This window comes from Sceloporus undulatus, unplaced genomic scaffold (genome assembly GCF_019175285.1).
Source record: "Sceloporus undulatus isolate JIND9_A2432 ecotype Alabama unplaced genomic scaffold, SceUnd_v1.1 scaffold_12, whole genome shotgun sequence".
Taxonomy (NCBI): Eukaryota; Metazoa; Chordata; class Lepidosauria; order Squamata; family Phrynosomatidae; genus Sceloporus; species Sceloporus undulatus.
The window spans coordinates 4,389,301-4,408,116 of record NW_024802934.1 but is presented as its reverse complement, the minus strand read 5'-3'; the positions used below and the strand labels follow the sequence as shown (position 1 = coordinate 4,408,116).

Below are 18,816 nucleotides of genomic sequence, written 5' to 3'. Positions count from 1 at the left end.
GGCAAGGTGTTACAAACCAAACAGGAGAATAAAATGAAGATGTTAGTCATAGGCCTGCATTGTGCTGTTTCTCTTCTTAGTTTAGATGCTATGGGGGGCACATCTCTTGTAGGCTGGCACCTCCTCCTTCTGGCCATCTGGAAACTGGGAGATTTTCAAAGTCCAGTAAATTTAACATCCATTTGCATCACAACAAAGATTCTTCCTTTGGAATCCAATATGTGTCCATCCTTGTGAGGCCACAGGCCTCTTTATAGGCAAAGAGCAATGGATTTCTCAGTAAGTTAGCATGCTTTTGCATCAGGAATAACAGAAACAGCAGAATGTAGGCCTATGAGTAACCTCTTCAATTTTTTCCTCCTGTTTGGTTTGTAACACCTTGCCTGATGAAGAAGCCGGTGAAGCTTCAAAAGTATGCAACATGTATATTGTGCGTTTTGGTTGGCCAATAACGGTATCACTGTTTGGTGGATTTTTGTTTGAATTTGCTAAATGGCCAACACAGCTACCCTTGGATGTATTCTGGAAAAAGAAAAGACAATGACATTCCATTAATTGGAAAGGCTGGCTGAAATACAGAAATTCAACCTACGTTTTGCTAATTTGATTTTCTATGCAATGCTGAAGTTCCTCTTCTTTTCCTCTTTTGCACTAGCAATTTGTAATGATACAATATGTGACTGTCAAATTAACATGCAAGTTCTTAAGTAATAACCTCAATGATTAGACCATCCTTAGAGAATAATACATTTATTATTCACTGAGTTATGCTTATAACAACAATAAAATGATGGGACTGTTTTATACAAGGATGAAGGAGCGTTCAGCAGGGGACAAGGCCATCCTTCTTGCCTGTGCTAGTTGCCTTTCAGCTGTTTCAAAAAAAATATTGACATCAAAATATGAAAACATCAAAATGTATTTTTAGAACAATGCTGAAAAGATACAGTATCCATTTGACAAAGGTGATTAATAATACCTTGCATTTTCCAGTCTAATACTGTAGCAGCCAGACTGTAGCTATTGTAAGATGTGGAGTTTTGGCCCGGAGTGTATTCATTTTGTTGTTGCGTGTTGTTTTTACAAATAAGCATAGCAAGGTCACAATTTGGTTCAGGAACCAAGGATGGTAGGGGCAAGGATCTTCAAATTCTTGCCATCCCTGCATATAGTTTTGATCTAGCACGTGTCCTCTGCTTGCCATTTGTTTTGCCAAACAAAGCTTCCATTTAAATCCTATACTTCTCTACTCATAAGTAAACACAGTATACAAAACAACCCCCTGTGGAGGTGAGTGGGACTTACTCCTGGGATTGCAGCTTCACCCTGGTACTTACCTGGTCTAGAAATTGTGTGAGAGAGATATAAAGTGCTCCACTAATTTTTTTTCACTAACCTTTACTTTGCATCAGTACTGATCCAAAGCACATCTGCCTGCTCTGAAAATGCCAGAGAACCTCCGCAGATGTGGCATTATCATACTGAAAAGTGTACTCACTCCTCAAAGAGGGATATATTCTATAAAAATAAATATAAAAATGTCATACACTGAACATCAGTGGTCTCTTGTGGGTTTGTCCCTTGGAAATCTCCTGGCATCTTCTCTGTCATTTATTTATTTTTTTGGCACTAAGTGCAATCCTTTTTTCCACCTGAGGTTTTTAGGATGATAAGTTTTAATTGATGTATTTATCTGGCATCAAAGTCTATTGTTTTATCCTGTAGTACTGCATATGTCTTTACTGATGCTATATCATTTTCAAACACTTTGTAATCTGCTTATAAAAGCTGCATATGTGAAAAGTCGTGTATACAAACTTAAAATAAATAAATACGTTTTTATCAGTTGACCATATCTCTTTCTCCTCCCTTCCTTTAGTTTTAAGGTCTTCTTCCTCTGTCTGATTTATGAAAGTTCAAAAATAATATAATTTCATTTCACTCAAATTACGTATCTAGATCACTAACAGAACTGTTGCTAGTCTGCATATTTTCTTTTAAGTGTACACTAACCATAAAAACTGAACCATAAAAACTTTGAAAATCCCAAAACCTTTCTCACAAGGGATACAATTTAGCAGCTTCTTCTGCTATAAAATCACCATTCATTTGAATGGAATAGGCATTGTGGCTAGAGAAAACTCCCATTTATTTAATCCCTTTGGTAACCTTCTTTTTCTACAATGGGTATACAGTATTCCGTTGTAAAAATCCAGACCCTAATAATGTATATGTATTGAATAAGCAGAACAATGTAAAAGTCCCTATCCAGTATTCCATTTTGGTGAGCTAACTTGGAAAAGATTAGTAAGCTACAACAAGGCAAAAAGGGTTGAGGAGTGGAAAGATGTAATGTTGGACCTACTTTTTTACTATCAAGTGATACACCATATACAATGACTGCCTGCTAACTGGATCCAAATGCAAGTTATTACAGATGATATGGTATACTTCATGTGCAGCTAAACACAGAGACCAAGTGAATCTGAAGGAACAGCAACAGAGGTTAATAATGTGGTCTTTTCCCTTTTATTTCTCAGTTTTAATAATCTATCAGAAGACTGGTTTGCATAAACTCCAGCTAATTGCAATAGAATTTCAGCACTTTTAAACAAGGACATAAAATGTGGTGTCAGTTGGAGATTCTACATCCAGACCTTTGAGCCTCTGCAAAATTTATCCAATTAATAAGTTTTTATCTGGGCTTGCCAAAACATAAAACAAGGTCTCTTTTTTATTTTATTATGCTGTTCTCATTGTCCTATTCTTCAGTGTGACTTTTAATCAATGTTTAGTCTTGAGGTATGTCTCTGTTTATTTCCCCACATATTATTATCAAATCTATCATCACCTGATCATCAAATCTGTGAAAGTTAAGAGGTGACTTGGGAATCCCTAACGTCAAAGAGTATTATAAGGTTTGTTGTTGGTTTTTTTGTTTTGTTTTTGTATGGTTAAAGGAATAGATATTGCTTAGAGATATGAGACTCTTGGAACCTGAAATCCATGATTTAAGATTTGAACATGGCTATTTTTCATATGATAAAATCAATGTTTATGCTGAATTCAAAAACCATTGAATTAGAAAGATTATTCTAGAGGTTTGCTATAAGTATAAATGGAGACTTTTTCCTAAGATAGGAAGCCTTTTTAAAAGAAAGAATGATTAAAGAAAGATTAAAATTGGAGATGGTTGCTTTATGATGATCTTTTATAACCTGAACAAAACAGCTGGAAGTTTAAATCGAGAGATGATTCTTAAGACAAAGATCTTAATTAATTTGCCTAAATGCAACTTGAGGATAGATTTAACCAAGACAAGAGAAATGCAGCCATAGAATTTAGAGAAAATGAGTTTTATTTAGAGTTGTATAAAGACAATTACCTTGTAATTAAAAAAGTGTATAAACAGCTTTTGAAATTCGAGACAGAGGGGGAGCCTATAAAAGAGTACATGATAAGGTGGGTTCAAAGTTTTGGGTATAATGTCCATATGGTTGTATGGGGAAAATGTGGTCCAAATATTAAAATTTATTCTGTGTAGTGATTTAAAAGAAAATCTATGTACAGTACTGTAAGATAATGTGCAGATGGTATCTAACCTAAAAAAAAAAACCCTGTTGAAAATATATCAGAATTGTTCAAACTGATGTTGGGAATGTCAAGATAACAAGGGCTCCTTTTTTCATATGTGGTAGACACGTAACAAGGCAAATAGCTCGCTGGTCTAATATTTATATCTTAATCCTGAACATGTTAAATGTAGATTTTGTAATGTCACCAGAAATATTTTTGTTAGGTGTTATGGAGAAGTAACTGAAAGTAAATATAGGTGCTTTCCAGACCGGCGCTTTGTGCCGGTCTGGATATGTGCTAGGGTTGCCACCGCACGCCCCACAACCCTAGCACATCGCAGTGCCATGATAATGGCGGCACCCTGTATACACAGGTGTCGCCATTATGATGTCACGGCCGTGCTGCAGCCAGAAAGCGCAGCATGGGCATGACATCCCTATGACACTGCAGGGCACTTAGGGTGCCTTTTCAGCAGTGCCGGGAGGAGTTCTGAAACGGAGCTCCTTCTTGGGGAGCGCCTCATTCCCACAGCCACCAAACGGCTGCGGGAACAAAGCTGAGGGAAAGGGGGCGAGCGGCCCCTTTCTGTCCTGGCAGCGGCTCCCCAGAGTGTCCTGGGGCATGAAGCCCCAAGGACACCCCTTTTCGGGACCAGGGAGAAGCAGCAATTTGCTGCTTCTCCTGGTCCCGAAAAGCGCTGGACTGCCGCTGTGGCTGCCCTGTGGCTGCCTCTGGGCTGCTGCTGTGGCTGCCCTGGCCTCAATACGTGGTGCAAAGGGGCGGCTGCAGGCCTCCCCAAATGGGTGGTCTGTATCCTGCCATAGATTACTTCTTCAATATGACAACAGCAGCAAGAATATTGTTTGCTCAATCATAGAAATGGACTGAAACACTGATGATGGAAAAATGGATTGTTAAAGTGGCTGGGTTAGCCCAAATGTTCAAATTAATGTGGGTTTGAAAGGATACGTCAATTGGGCCCCATAAAGACAGGCCAAAATAAAGCTGCTTCAGGTTACTTTGAAGTTATGTTGTTTAAATGATGCATGCATACTAAAAGTCTGGAAGCTGCACCAAAGCTGCACTCCAGTCTTTAGGAGTGGATTGTGGCATACCTCCAAAGTGACCTGAAGCAGCTTTATTTTGGCCTGTCTGTATGGGGCCTGTAAGACTTTGAAATATTAGAAACAGTTTCTGGACTTTTTGAGCAATAAGAAATCTAAAGATGTAATAATTTGTGGTTTTAGTAATTGCAGTGGGATTGTTCAGTTAGATCTGTAATGGTGGATTTCCCCCCCCCCCCCTCCTTTTCATTACAGGGGCAGAGCTCTATTGTGTATTAGTTTTATGTCTCTCTCCAACTTTTTCTTCCCCCTTTTCCGTCTTGTTATTTTCTGAATGTACATTTACTTTGCTTGTAAATTAGAAAGTTTGTGTTAAAATTAATTTTTAAAAAAACGGTAAAGGGAGGCTGATTTCCTATAGATATTTAAGGGGAAAGATGTTTGCTTATGCATTGTGCATTAGCTCCATCCAATGGCATCTAGCCCAATCTAGCAAACACCTTCAGTTTTCATAGCAAATGTTTACCACTTCCAGAGGTATTATTTAAGACTGATGCAATCCAGCAAGACAAAAATGTTTATGGAAAAATTACCTGCCTTCCAGAACTGTCAAATCTTGGATCCTGGGATGTTGTAATCAAAGCAAACTTTATGTATTCAGTCCCACTGCAAAGTATGATCAAGTGATTAGGAATTTATAAGCAATATATATATATATATATATATATATATATATATATATATATATATGTTATAAACACTAGGGGAATGGAGGCTGTGCAAACTAGGCTCCTTTTGAATCAAATAAGCATAATTTTCTTTTAAAGTACAGTAACAGAATTAATCTTTGATCACTAAAGTCCTGATGTTTTTACATGCTTCCTCTGCAGTTTTAATTATTTTCTCCACCTATGATGTCACAGCATGACAAATGTAAAGCTTTTTCTAAAAAGGTTAAACCTTTCTTTAAAAAACAAACAAAAAACCCTGTATCATAAACGTTTAAAAGAAAAAAGAAAAAAATGTAAATGAGTTGAAACATCAAAGCCTTAAGTCACATTAATTTACAGATGTAATAATAATTATACCAAAGTGATAAACAGCTTTCCCAACTGGATTTTTATCTTTGGACCCATAAGCTGATTGAGGTGTTTCCCAGATAATCCATTCCTTTTTTAAAGCGCTGATTAGTTCAAATGTTAAGTTAATGCAAACCATCCCTCATCCTTAATTGATCTAGAAGGAAGCCAATCTTATCTACTGGTTTATCAGCACATTGTAAATTGCAAGTTAAACAAGCAGCACTTAAAAGAAACAATTTGTCAGTTCTATCTTCCGGAGAAGTCCACTTTTTCCAAACCAGAAGGTTTCCCCCCATTACAGGTGCTGATAGACAGTGCTTTATTTGTATTAAACTAAATAGTTTTTGTGTTGTAAGTAGACAAAGTTTTGTGTTCTTGCAGTGGCTGCCACATCCACTTGGAGGTAGGGGAAAACAGATGATGGACATGTCTGAATTGATAATTCCACCTGGAACTTCTTACGTGTTGAACAGTAGATAGGAAATGTAACATTTTGTGTTAATACTGAATAGGTTTCTTGCATTGTTCTTTTACTGCAAGTCCTCTTTGCAGTACGAAAGTATCAGATGCTGTGTCTTCTCCCACTTTGTATAACTTTCAGTACATTGGAAAGGTCAAAGCTCTTTGAAATCATTTCCAGGAGTTGTTCATCACTTTCAACTCCATTAATGAACTCATCTAAAGACAGTTCCCCTAAAATGAAAGCATAAAGATTTAGGAATTAATACAAGTGATTACAAGTCCTGTGCTTCTCAACCTTTGGTTCTCTATATGTTTTGGACTTCAGCTCCCAGAATTCCTAAGCATTGGTCATATTGGCTGGGACCTCTGGGAGCTGAGGTCCCAAACATCTAGAGGATGAAAGACTGACATCATGGTTAGAGACAGCAATGTTCCAAAATATCATGCCTTTGAGAAATTCAGAACTGGATGGGAGATACAACATTATATTATTGTAACAATTATAAAGCATCCATTGTGCTTGGGAAAATCACTGCCTTACTACATTTGACTGTTTCAAGGTAAAATGTTTCATGGAATTCCATCCTTTAAATTTTGCATGGCCTATAAGATGAAATCACTTTCCACATGAAAAGGAGCATGTCATGAGGCACCATGGGTCATATCCTGTGTCCTGTGCATGGCCAGAATCCTGGTGGTGACATACATTAGTATAAATTGTGGTTACATATAGAGTGGCTTTTGGACAATGCAGAATGGACATACTGTACTTAGCTAGTGGTGGGTCTGCAGTTCTATAAACTGGAACTGTCATAGATGTGGAATAATGCACCAGTGCATCAATATGCATTCTATACTCTTTCAGTGCATTTCACTTTGCACTGTCAGATGACAGCTATGCACATTCAGCATTTCTCATATGGTGTGCTATGGTGGTACTCAGTATAATAAGTGGGTAACACTAATAGAGTGTAACTCTGCCAGTGGCTATTTACACCACACTGAGATGATGTTGGACGTTGATCCCTTGCATTCAATTGGTTAACGAAAGACTTCTATATGGATTCATAGAGCTCCTTCATGTGAAAGGGAGTCCATGACTGTTACCAAATCTAAAACTCCTTTCACTTAGGGAAGATCTATATAGAACTGGTGATATGGAGATATATTTGAAGTATTTCTGAATCTTGTGCTGTGTGCACAGAGATTTTGGACCCAAAGGGGGAAGCCTCACCCCTGCATACAATCTTACCATCATTGTTTACATCTATCTTCTGGAATACCATGTTTGAGAATTCTTCAGGTGTCAATTCTTGGTTGCCATTGAGGGCTTGAATAGCCTGAAGACATAACAGAGCAAACATGTCAACATGTCTTCATATTACAAATATAAATGACAGTGGTTCTGCCACTCAGCATTTGCAGCATATGAGTGGGGTAACAGATATGATTTCCAGTAAAATCTCCAGCAATGAAATCTGGAAATTAAATACATACAACAGAGCCTAAGGGATTAGGATCTAATTTGCATATCATTGAAGGCCCTATCAGCCCATGCAATTTATTCTGAAACACAACTACATTTTTATCATACCCTAGAGAATTAGGTCTTTCAGGATTTGCACTATGATCAGTGCTATTTAATTTCAGGATTAACCTGTACCGCTGTACGTACACGGTGACAAAGCTTACACAACTTTTCTCATCACAAATAAAATTATATTTGAGTTAATCCTTCTAATGAAGTGAGCATCATAATAAATTAAGCACCAGCACCCTAAAAGTACCTTTGAGCAACTTGCTCTGCTTATGTGGGAGAGAAGTAGAAGGGAGCAATTTAAATAAAGAATATACATTCTCACTAATACAGGTTTTACAGATGTACTACAGATGATGTTATGCATCATGTAAAACATAATCAAATGAGCCATTCAAAAAATAAATGAGCACATCAGAAAGAAGACTACATTTAAGAAATCACACCATCCCATACACTATTATATGCTTTTTCAGAAAGTTTGTAAAGGCTATTGTAAAGGGAATGTTAGATGTTATAATAAGACCTGGAGTGTAGCGTTTATTTAATTATATAAAACATCATATTCCCATTTTCTAATATTTACATGCCATACGGTGTGGCTAACAGAAATGAAATACAATAAAACTATAAAACATACAGTAGTAAAGACAGAGGTGGTGGTTGTAGTGTGTTTTCAAGTCATCTCTGACTTACAGAGACCTTAAGGCAACCATTTCAAAGGGTTTACTTAGCAAGATTTGTTTAGAGGAGTTTTGCTAGCGCCTTCCTCTGAAGCCAGCAGTCAAACCTTTGCACCACTCAGGCTCTCTAGACAAACAGCTAGATAACATAGGCCTACAAACTGAGGATCATAAAATCTTTTTAAAAAATGCATGCTAGTTTTATAAAAATTTGGCAGTCCAGATCCAAAAATAACCTCAGATTTGTTCCATCACATACAGCTTTTTCACAGTTTGTTCTGACGTTTCTGTCTTGTAATATGTGACTGAATGAAATGGTCTTGCAAATGGTAAGAAAGGGGTTAAAGTCTTCGATAAGAGACTTTTAAATCACTTCAATTTGCTGATATAAAGTGCAAAAATCTGCTCCAAAGTAGTAAAAGGAATTGCACTGGGAACATTAGTGTCCACACTTAATCAAAGCTGAGTTGACGACCTAATATTGAATTTATGAAAGAACTGTGTATGTTACAATTTTTTGTTTTTTTAAAAAAATTCAGCACTGAAAAATACATTAAAAACAACTATATTACTGAAAAAAAATTTTTTTTTCATAGCAGGCCTGTGTAATGTAATACAACATCACATAAAATCCAAGAACCAAATGCTTTCCCTAAACAGGAAACTCTTTGCCCTATGGTGAAAGGTGATGTAAGAGTATAAGGTGTAAATGAAACATAAAAGAATTTTGTGTTTAGATTTGGGTCCCAACTCTGATATAGCTCATTATGTATGTATATGCAAATACAGCTATTCAAAAGTCAAAAAGAATCTGAAATCCCAAACACTTCTGGTCCCTAGCATTTCAGATAAGGGAGACTTAACCTGTACTATAGGCCCAATATAGACAGTGCAGAAGTTCCGTCCTAGCAGGGCCAAAACTAGGACTGGGGAGCATGCAGCAACTGCATGCTCCCCAGCCCTAGTTCATATGGACGGTGCCATTTTGGAGGTGCACATCCATACGCGCGGCACACTCATGTTAACAAGCATGCACTGTGTCCAAATGGACTGGCATACGCCTGACATCACCGAGACGTTGCAGGGCGCTTGGGGCGCCCTTTCAACGTCATGGAAAGGAAACTCCCAAACAGAGCTACTTTTGCACGTGCGCATTGCTGGCGCAGCCTCTACATGGCTGCGCCAGCCATGTAAAAGAGAAAAGGGCCGGGCGTCCCCTTTCTCCTCTTTCTCCATGAAGCCCCATGGACACCTCTTTAAAGGCCTGGCCTGGAAAAGTGTCAGATTGGGCCATCTGGGCTGCTGGTGAGGCTGCCCTGGCCCCAATCCACCATGGAAAGAGGGGCTGCGGACCGCCCCTTTTCTGTGGTCTGTACTGGGCCATAGTCACCCTTCACCATTTGTGGGAGTTAGGAATGCAGGGCCCTGTGAAAGTGAAAAATCCACAAATATCTTCCCAGGTGGGGAGGTGGGGTGGCTGGGCCTGGCTGTGTGCAAATTCCCTTGCTCACTCAATCACTCACTTGTGTGGGAAGGGTATGGGACAGGGTGGGCAGTGGAGAAAAGGGAGATTCAACATATCCCTTTTCCTTTGCCTACCTATACAAGTGAGTGAAGGAATGCACACATGCTTCATCATTGTGCATCCCATCTCCACCCATCTACATGAGTGAGCAAGCAAGGGAACATGTACACGGCCAGGCTCAGCCACCCCACCAATTTGATTTTCTTCCAGTGACACCAGTGTTATCAAAGCCCATGTTAAATGTGGCATAGGGCAGTAGCAGAGGCAGTGGCAAATACAGTAATCTGAATAATCAAATCCATAAATGCTTAACCTGCTAATGTGGTGGGCCCACTATTTTTGCTTACCGAAAATATGCTTACGAGTTCTTTTTTGTCAATAGTTCCATTTCCATCAGCATCATATAGCTTAAAATACCATTTCAATTTCTGGTCAATTTTGCCTCGTAAGACCAGATTTATTGCAGCTATAAATTCCAAGAAGTCAATAAATCCATCCTGAAAAAGAAAGGAAAGGTATTTTGTAACCTGTATAGTCTTTTATTTATTCAGGCAATAACATTAATAAGTGCACCATTATCTGTAAAAAAGAGTACAGTTATTTAGAAAGCATGATTCAAAAGTCTGTATTTTGGTGGCCCTTTGTAAGGACAACCAAAACGGAACAACATTTACTGTTCAAGTTTTTGAAATACAGTGGGTCCTTGTTATCCTCTGGTGTTTGGTTCCAGGATCCCCCTGGATAATAAAATCTTTGGATGACCAAGTCCCATTAAATATAATGGCATAGCAAAATGATGCACCTTATATAAAATGGGAAATCAAGGTTTGCTATTTGGAATTTATACTTTTTTGAATATTCCCAAGCCGTGAATGCTTGAATCTGTGGATAAAAAATCTGTGGATAAGGAAGGCTTAGAAAACATGACATTTCATGTGGAGAAATACTGGATCAATAGCAACTTGTGCTGCTGTCAAAGAAAAAAAATCTACATGTGTATGTGAAAGAGAGAGAGAAAGAGAGAGGGAGAGGGGGGAGGGAGAAGAAGAAAATGTATGCCATGACTATGGATGTGTAAGAAATTTCTTTAACATACTTCCAATAGTTTACCTAGATGACATGGTACTGAATTTTATTAGTTCCAGCTAGATAGACTCATTGAATCAATGGCTGAATGGTGAATCAACACATACTGTAGTTGTCTAAACTCAAGGTGCTTGTGGCATTTAAAATCCTAAATGTCTTGGGATCTTAATACTATGGGAGGACACAGGAGAAAGTTTTATATGCTGTGGCGCACTGGTTGTAGAATACTGTTCACTTAGAAGCCCAATTGGTAACAGTGATGGCTTCATTCTGGCACCACGTTGAAACTTTTTTTTTTTTTTTAGTAAAAAAACCTTTGGGATCTAATTATTTTATTCATTTTATTCACTTACTCTTTCAGTGTGTACATTTTATATTGCCATCTTGTTTAATATGTTTTTAAAGGGGTTATCTATTACTGCATTAATTACTTGTAAATTACTTTAAATTGCTTGAATGGATTTCATTGTAGGTCAAACTGAGACATTCAGGTACAGGGCAGTTATAACTTTGGTAATAAATAAAATAAATAAAAATAGGTAAATCCAATTGATTCAATGGGCTTACTCCAGTTCAGACTACCCAAAGGTTTCAGGCCATGGTTTACCAGTTCTATTGACATGTTATATTTTGACAAAAAGAAAAGAAGTGGTGAATGGAGTGGGGAAGAAACACGTTAGTCTTTAAACATTAGTGCAATTTAAATTGAGAAGTTTAAAGTATGAAGAAAAATGATATGACAATTTTAAGACAGGAATGCTCAGCAATCACTGAAAAGAAAACTTCTAGAGTACATGAAAACAAAAATGTAAATATCTGAATAATATGGGCACAGCCATATGTATAGACAGCTTAGTCACAGAAGAGCTTCTTTGTAAGATTGTTCATGCTTTTTAAAAAATTCCAGCTATGTGTGTAACATTAATCAGTTTCAATACCTGTTGGAAAAACAGACATAAATAATTCACACCAATCTCAATAATTTCATAGTCTGAGTCTAGATATTTTTAATTACACCAAGTTTCTTATTAAGATATTTAACCACAATAATTCCGAAACAGTATGTGCCGACCAAGTTATGGACACTTTTGATATACAGTGGCCCCTTCCCTTATGTGGGGGATCCATTCTGGACCCTCACACATAAGGCAAAAAACGTGTATGCTCAAGCCTCACGGGCGCACGTTCCATTCTTTTTATTACAGCGCAGCTTCAGCATAAGATGAAAGCTGCATATGGGGCGAGCACACTGTAATTTGGCAATCTATGTTTTGGTGCTTTTAATCCAAGCATTGCTGCTTTTATTATTCTAATTAGTTAAATCCAGGCAAAGACACTGAAGCAATCTGCTATTGTAGAAACTCACAATTACATATTCAAGATTTTAAAAAAAAATCTGTAAAAACTGATTAATACCATGCAGATGAGGATTTGGTGCACACATAAAAGTAAACTTTTTGTGAAGGAGGAAAAAAAATAAGCGGTTCATATCTTTCTTTTAATAGGCTGTTCACATTAAGAAGTCACATTAACTCTTGCACCTTGAGATTGGTTTTCTTCATAAATATTTTTCTTTGCAATCTTACATTGTTTACTCAGAGGAACATATCACTGTATTAAATTGAGGCTTATTCCCAGGTGACGGTGCACAAGCTTGCAGCCTAGCTGAGCAATCCAAGCTTCATTATAATTAGTTAGGTGATGGTCTGAATTGGGGTGGGAATCATTTCCCCCTAGGTGTTGTGGAGTTGCAACTCCCAACTTTCATCACCATTGACTGTGCTGGGTAGGACTGCTGGGAGTTGCACTTAATATCTGGAAGGGTTTACAACACAATCCAATCTAAATCCCTTTACTAAGCCCAACTAAAGCAGATCTACTGAATCAATAGAATTAAGTAAGTGTTGATTTAACATTCACAAATCAATATAGTGGATCTACTGTAGTGTGGACTGCCAATTCAGTTTAGGCCTATATAATCTAATCTGTTGAGTAATGAGTGTCATATCATAAATTCCAGCTTAATGCCGCATTGAACAAATGTGCAGAAAATTATTACTTAGTTAAAAAAAAGAAAAAATTGTATTTGAGAGACAGTGATGGTCACAATATGCTCTGCTCTACTGCATATCATGGAGGAATAAAATGTCCTCCACTAAGATATTCTGTTATAGAAACTTTGTATGTTTATACCACTAACTGTAGTGCTATCTAGTGATTAGACAACATCACTAGATGAACTAACTGGCCCTTGTGGTCCCTCCCAACTCTAATATTCTAAGATACTGTGAATATATATATACAATATAAACCACAATCTTACATTAGAGTTTTGTAGTATAAATCTCTGCTTCTGGAGTTATGCATTGAATATCACATGGGAGACTTTCATGAGTAAATCTCCATGAAATCATCCAAAATCGTGAAAAAAGTGGGATGGAGATTCACACCCAAGTGCACTTCTCCTGTCAGTAGATTGTCATGGAGGTGTTGGCACTTGCTTGTCCTTGGAGCCGCCATTTGGCAATAACAGGACCTTCATGAGAAGTGTGCGGGGGTGTGAACCCCAATCGCGCTTTTTTCACGATTTTGGACCATTTCATAGTGATTTACTCATGATAAACCTCCCTTGTGATGTTAAGCAACTGTTGTCTTAAATGGCAACTGGATGTGCAAGTAAAACACAACCAAATGTGCCTCTACATCTGCAGTGGCATCATAGATGCAACTCAGCTTCTGTAACCTTGAACTAAATGCAGATGTTGTACATTGGGCAAAAGATTTCCATAGGGGAACATATGCACGTGTAAAACATGAACAGGAATCCTGCATGTGATGTGTGTCCAAATGTAATATTTTAAAATACAGTTATGCCTATTTAGGAATTTAACCATATAATGAGGAATCAAACATACCAAGTTTATAGTGTACAAAATGCTTCCCAACTCTTTTGAGTTGAAACCAATAGAACACTCTTATTGCTAGCAAATTCTCCAATAAATATTCCAAATTCAGTAGTGAAGGGACACAGATCCACTAGACCCATTTGAAATTCAGTGACCAGTACTTATTTTGCAAATATGATAAAGTACAAACATAGCTCAAGTACTGTATATACTCATGTATAAATCTAGGAATTTAGGGCAAAGGGCTACGAAAGGTATCGAAGAACCTTTTCCCTTATAATGTGTGGAAACTCTGCTTGTGAAATCAGTGACTGAATGATTTCTTGGCATACGGTTGATGGCTAAATTTACCTGGTGGTTTTCATGTCATGGGCCCGATACAGACGGGCCCTGAATGACGGCCTTGTCACGTGCTAGGGTTGCCTTGGGGCGGAGCGCCCACATGCCCCGCAACCCTAGCGCGTAACTAGGGTGTTATCGCTGCACAGTGCTGTATAGATGGCATGCGCAGTGATGACGTCACTGCAGCACTGCGTCCGAATGGAGCAATGGAGCAGTGTTATGCTCGCGCTGCCGCAAGAACTCAAAAAAAACAGTGCAGGGCATGCAGGGATGCTTAACAGATTTTAGCAATTGTAAGTATATGACAAACCAGTGACTGAAGCAGACTTGTTAAAATATAAGATCACAGTGTGTAATTTCATGTATACTCACTCTACTTTTAAATGGATACCTCTAGGAACATTGTTTTTTTGTGGGTGGAGGTTCCAGCTGGATGTTTTTCCTGTTAATTTATTTAATAAAAACACCTTGCAAAACCTGAAAATAATTTTACTTGAAAGAAAATATAATAGTTTGAAAAGTATCAGATGCTGTTTTGTACATGTTCTCATAACTGTTGAACAGGATGCCTGCCCATATTTTTCTGTGTTTTTTGTTTTGTTTTTTGCATAAATCTGTTTTTAAAAAGTCCTGTAGCATGAATAATAATCAAAAAGTATGGAGAAACCTCCATATTCTTGCATAATGGGCAGAAATATACTGAACGTACTTATTCTTACATGTGATAACAAAATCAGTGAAGATTTACATTTTTGCTCAAAAACCAAGTCCTTGCACACAGCCACCAGAGTGTGTTGCATCCACTAAATGTCGAATGGGACATGGAAAGCATGAGGACATTATGCAAGGATAACGTAATAAGCTAACAAGCTTAACAAGACCATTATCCCTTTATATTTAGAACAGTGTTGATAATCCCCAGAATTCTTTAAGGGGTCGCAATAGAAATCATTCCAGAAATACTTTTTTTAGGGAGGGAAATCTCAACATGTTCATACTGGAATGGTAAAACCCTAATGCCAGTGCTTTGCCTTTACAAATGAAGCTAATTCCTGGACATTTGTAGCCTCTTCATATAGTGACTGTTTCCAAGGGCCTAGTCCTGAGATGTGCAACTGGTGTTTTCTCAGGATTGTTTTGAATAGCAGTTTCCCACGTATTGCGTGGGCAGTTGCTCCTGTGAGTCCAACTAGACACAAGAGGGAGCTTTGCTATGCTCTTTCTTGTTTTTCCTTTTGAGAACCTCATAGGGGTGTCTTGAAGAACTGCGATATAGCCGATATATGTAATTCATTATATCAATGACAGTTATGTTTAATGAATTACTTTTGGAAAGCTGAAGGAGTTATTTAATTTAATTAATTAAGCTGAAGGAGTTAATTAATTAATTAAATTAATATCCTTTCTCCTTGTACAGGATCCAGTTGAGGAGAATGAATTTAAATTTGCATCCATGTCAGAGATGTAGCTGCTGGGGGTGGGATGGGGTTATTGATCCCAAATAAGAATTCTTTCACCCAAATGAAAATTTCCTTTAGTCAGGGGTAGGCAACCTTTTTGAGCCGGGGGCCGGGTTGCTGTCCCTCAGACAACTGGGGGGGAGGGGGCCAAGCCAAAAAATAAATAATGTAATAATTTTTTTGAAAAAAAATTAAATAAATAAATAAACCGAGACAAATGTAGGACAACATTTTCAAATGGTGGACATTTTTTTTAAAAAAGTGGAGGACACGCAAAAAAATTTGCTGATTTTTTAAAAAATGTTAATATAAATGCATGTTTCTGAGGCTTCTATAGACAATTGCCCTCCAAAGGCCCCGGCGGCAATCGGCGGCAGGACTGGGCTGGGGCCGGTCCCAAGGCCTCGCCGAGCCGCATCTGGCCCGCGGGCTGCAGGTTGCCTACCCCTGCCTTTAGTCCTCAAATTTCTAGCTTTCCAGAGAGTGTAACCCTGAAAATCTTTTACACTTCAGACTCTTATAACTTTTGTGTTCACATTTCCTTGCCCCTTTCCTTTGGACACCAAGGCTCTGTTTCTAAATGTTCAACCTATGTTTAATGCAATGCTAGAAAAAATTCATAGAGTAGGCCGAATTCTTATTAGAAAGCCAACACCTAGCTCTCCCTCCCATAGCTAGATCTTTACAACCAACTGAATAATTGTTTATATGTGGAACTTACAACAAGAAGCATGAGAATGTCGATGCTTTACTAGCTTTAAACACAAGGTGACCGAAAAATGATTTATCTCCCATTTTTAAACATTTAAATAAGGGCAGCACAAAATGTTGTTGCCTTTTCCTGTGGGACACCAACAGAGCCCATAACTTTCTGTCCTGGCTCATGTCAACAAATAAACAGAGTTATTTAATGTGTCTCAGTTCTCTGAAGTTACACAATTGAGCAGGGATTAGAAGGTACACAGATGCCTTGTTTAGATTTGTATTAGATCTCTAGTTCTGAGAAGCTTCCTAAATCTCTAATATTAGCCCTAGAGGGCTGGGAAGGATCTTTTGCATGCGTACTATTTTAAAAATAAAAGACAGAGAGAGAGAGAGAGAGAGAGATAATGAGAATCTCTCCTCTTACTCTCAAATTAAAGTGATGACACAAAATAGCAAAATTACATACTAAAATGGATAATTTAACATGTCATGAGGACCAAAATCCCTCTACTAAAGTGCTGTTGGAGGCTAGAGTGGCATTGTGCGTTGAGTGTTGGACTACGACTCTGGAAACCAGGGTTTGATTCCCAGCTCAGCCATGAAACCCACTGAGTCACCTTGGGCAAGTCATATGCTCTCAGACTTAGGAGACAGAAATGGCAAACCTCCTCTGAACAAATCTTGCCAAGAAAATCCCACGATAGGTTTGCTTTAGGGTCCCCATAATTCAGAAATAACATGAAGGCACACAACACACACAAGGTGCTGTTAGCAAATAGCACACTGGAAATGTGATGGAAAGAAGCAGGAAAGCAGGAACAGCAGTCCCTTACTCCCTTGCCTTTGGGTTTTGAACAATTCTTTACCTCTTTCTTTGCTTGGCATTCTACTTATGTTGTTTATACAGACTTGATATCAATGGTGGATCCGTTCTGGACACCCCCATGGATACCAAAATCTGTGAATGCTTGAGTCCTGTTGTCCCCAATGGTTGCACATGCACAAGGCCATGCTGTCATTAGGGACAGCCCCCATTGTGCCAGTGGTGGCGCATGTGCATGATCACACTGCCATTAGAGATAATGGGACTTGTTGTCCCTAATGGGGGCATGGCCGCATGCATGCAATGCAACTGGGAATAATGGAGGCTGTCCCTAATCGTGGCGCAGCCACATGGCTGCGCCGCCAGTGGGAAGAACTTGGGCTTGCTGTCTGTGGATGGTTGAATGTGCGGATGGCAAGCCCGTGGATACCGAGGCTCCTTTCATTTTTGTCCCCTCACCTCCATGGCAAGGCAGAGAATTAACACTATAGCAAACCCTGCATTATTTCCCTAATGTGTTAGGTGAGACATAAGCTGGAATGCCAAATAAGAGCTATTACCTGGCGTGTAATAAAATAGTGAGTCATCATTGACAATCTACGTTTCCCTTGAATTCTGTCTCTCTGTGACATCCAAATATCATCAGCGTAAATTAACTGCAGCTCTAGAATAAGCATTGCATTAAAATACTGACTATAATTTTAGAATTACATAGCTACCTATTATCTAAACACAACATCATTAAAATCCAACTAGTCATAAAATGCTGGGATCTGGGCAAAACTGAGTTTCACAAAATATGTAACAAGAAACAGAAAAACAATTACATATTGTACATTTTCAAGAGCCTCTGACTTTAGGATTAACCTGATTGTAAGTCCAGCTGTTAGTTACCATTCTCAACAAGGTTGTGGACTGGCTATTGAGTCTATGGCATTAAACAACAACAGGAATAGAGTTTCTTTCAGTAATAACTGAACTGAAATATTCAGGATAAATAGGAGGTATGCAGACAGTCCAATATAAAAATAATGGTATAAATGAGTTGTTTGTGCACAGGTAATATTTTCCCGTTGTTGTTGTTGTTGTTTTAAAAAGATTCTCTCCCCACCTCCCAGGGTGGCAGTGGAGCAGTTTCACATTTCTTCTCAGATTTTCTTTTTCTAGGGTAGTACAGATAGGGCCTGTTCTATTTTATTTTATTTATACATACCTTGCCTTTCTCCTGACAAAGGACTCAAAGTGGCATATAAAAATTTGAAAACTAAGTCCAGCTAAAATCTTATTTTACAAAAGTTAACCTCCCCAGCTAATTCTATTTAAAAACACATAGTTTAAGACACATTTTGAAAACATAACTAAAAGGGGGGGGGGAGCACAACACACCATATTCAAAATTAACTTCTGCCAAATAATGTAGGCACCAAAGATCTACTTAAATAAAAAGGGCTTTGCATGCAGGTAGAAAGAGAGCAAGGGCCAACACCTCTTATGGAAGGGAGCTTCGTAGCCTGGGAGCAGCCACTGAAAAGGCTCTCTCACAAAGGAACAAAGGAACTTGAGCA

At 38.2% G+C, this 18,816-nt stretch overlaps 1 protein-coding gene across 1 annotated transcript in view; it reads right to left on the bottom strand.

The window, feature by feature from the left end:
• Positions 1-5,636: 5,636 nt before the first annotated feature.
• LOC121917200 (guanylyl cyclase-activating protein 3-like) overlaps positions 5,637-18,816 on the bottom strand; it is a 29,209-nt gene continuing 16,029 nt past the window's right edge. Inside the window, exons 2-4 of the mRNA XM_042442943.1 lie at positions 10,277-10,426; positions 7,437-7,524; positions 5,637-6,415 (exon numbers count right to left, since the gene is read on the bottom strand). Coding sequence (XP_042298877.1) covers positions 6,285-6,415; positions 7,437-7,524; positions 10,277-10,426 — 369 coding nt within the window. The 3' untranslated portion in view covers positions 5,637-6,284. The remainder of the gene's footprint in view (positions 6,416-7,436; positions 7,525-10,276; positions 10,427-18,816) is intronic.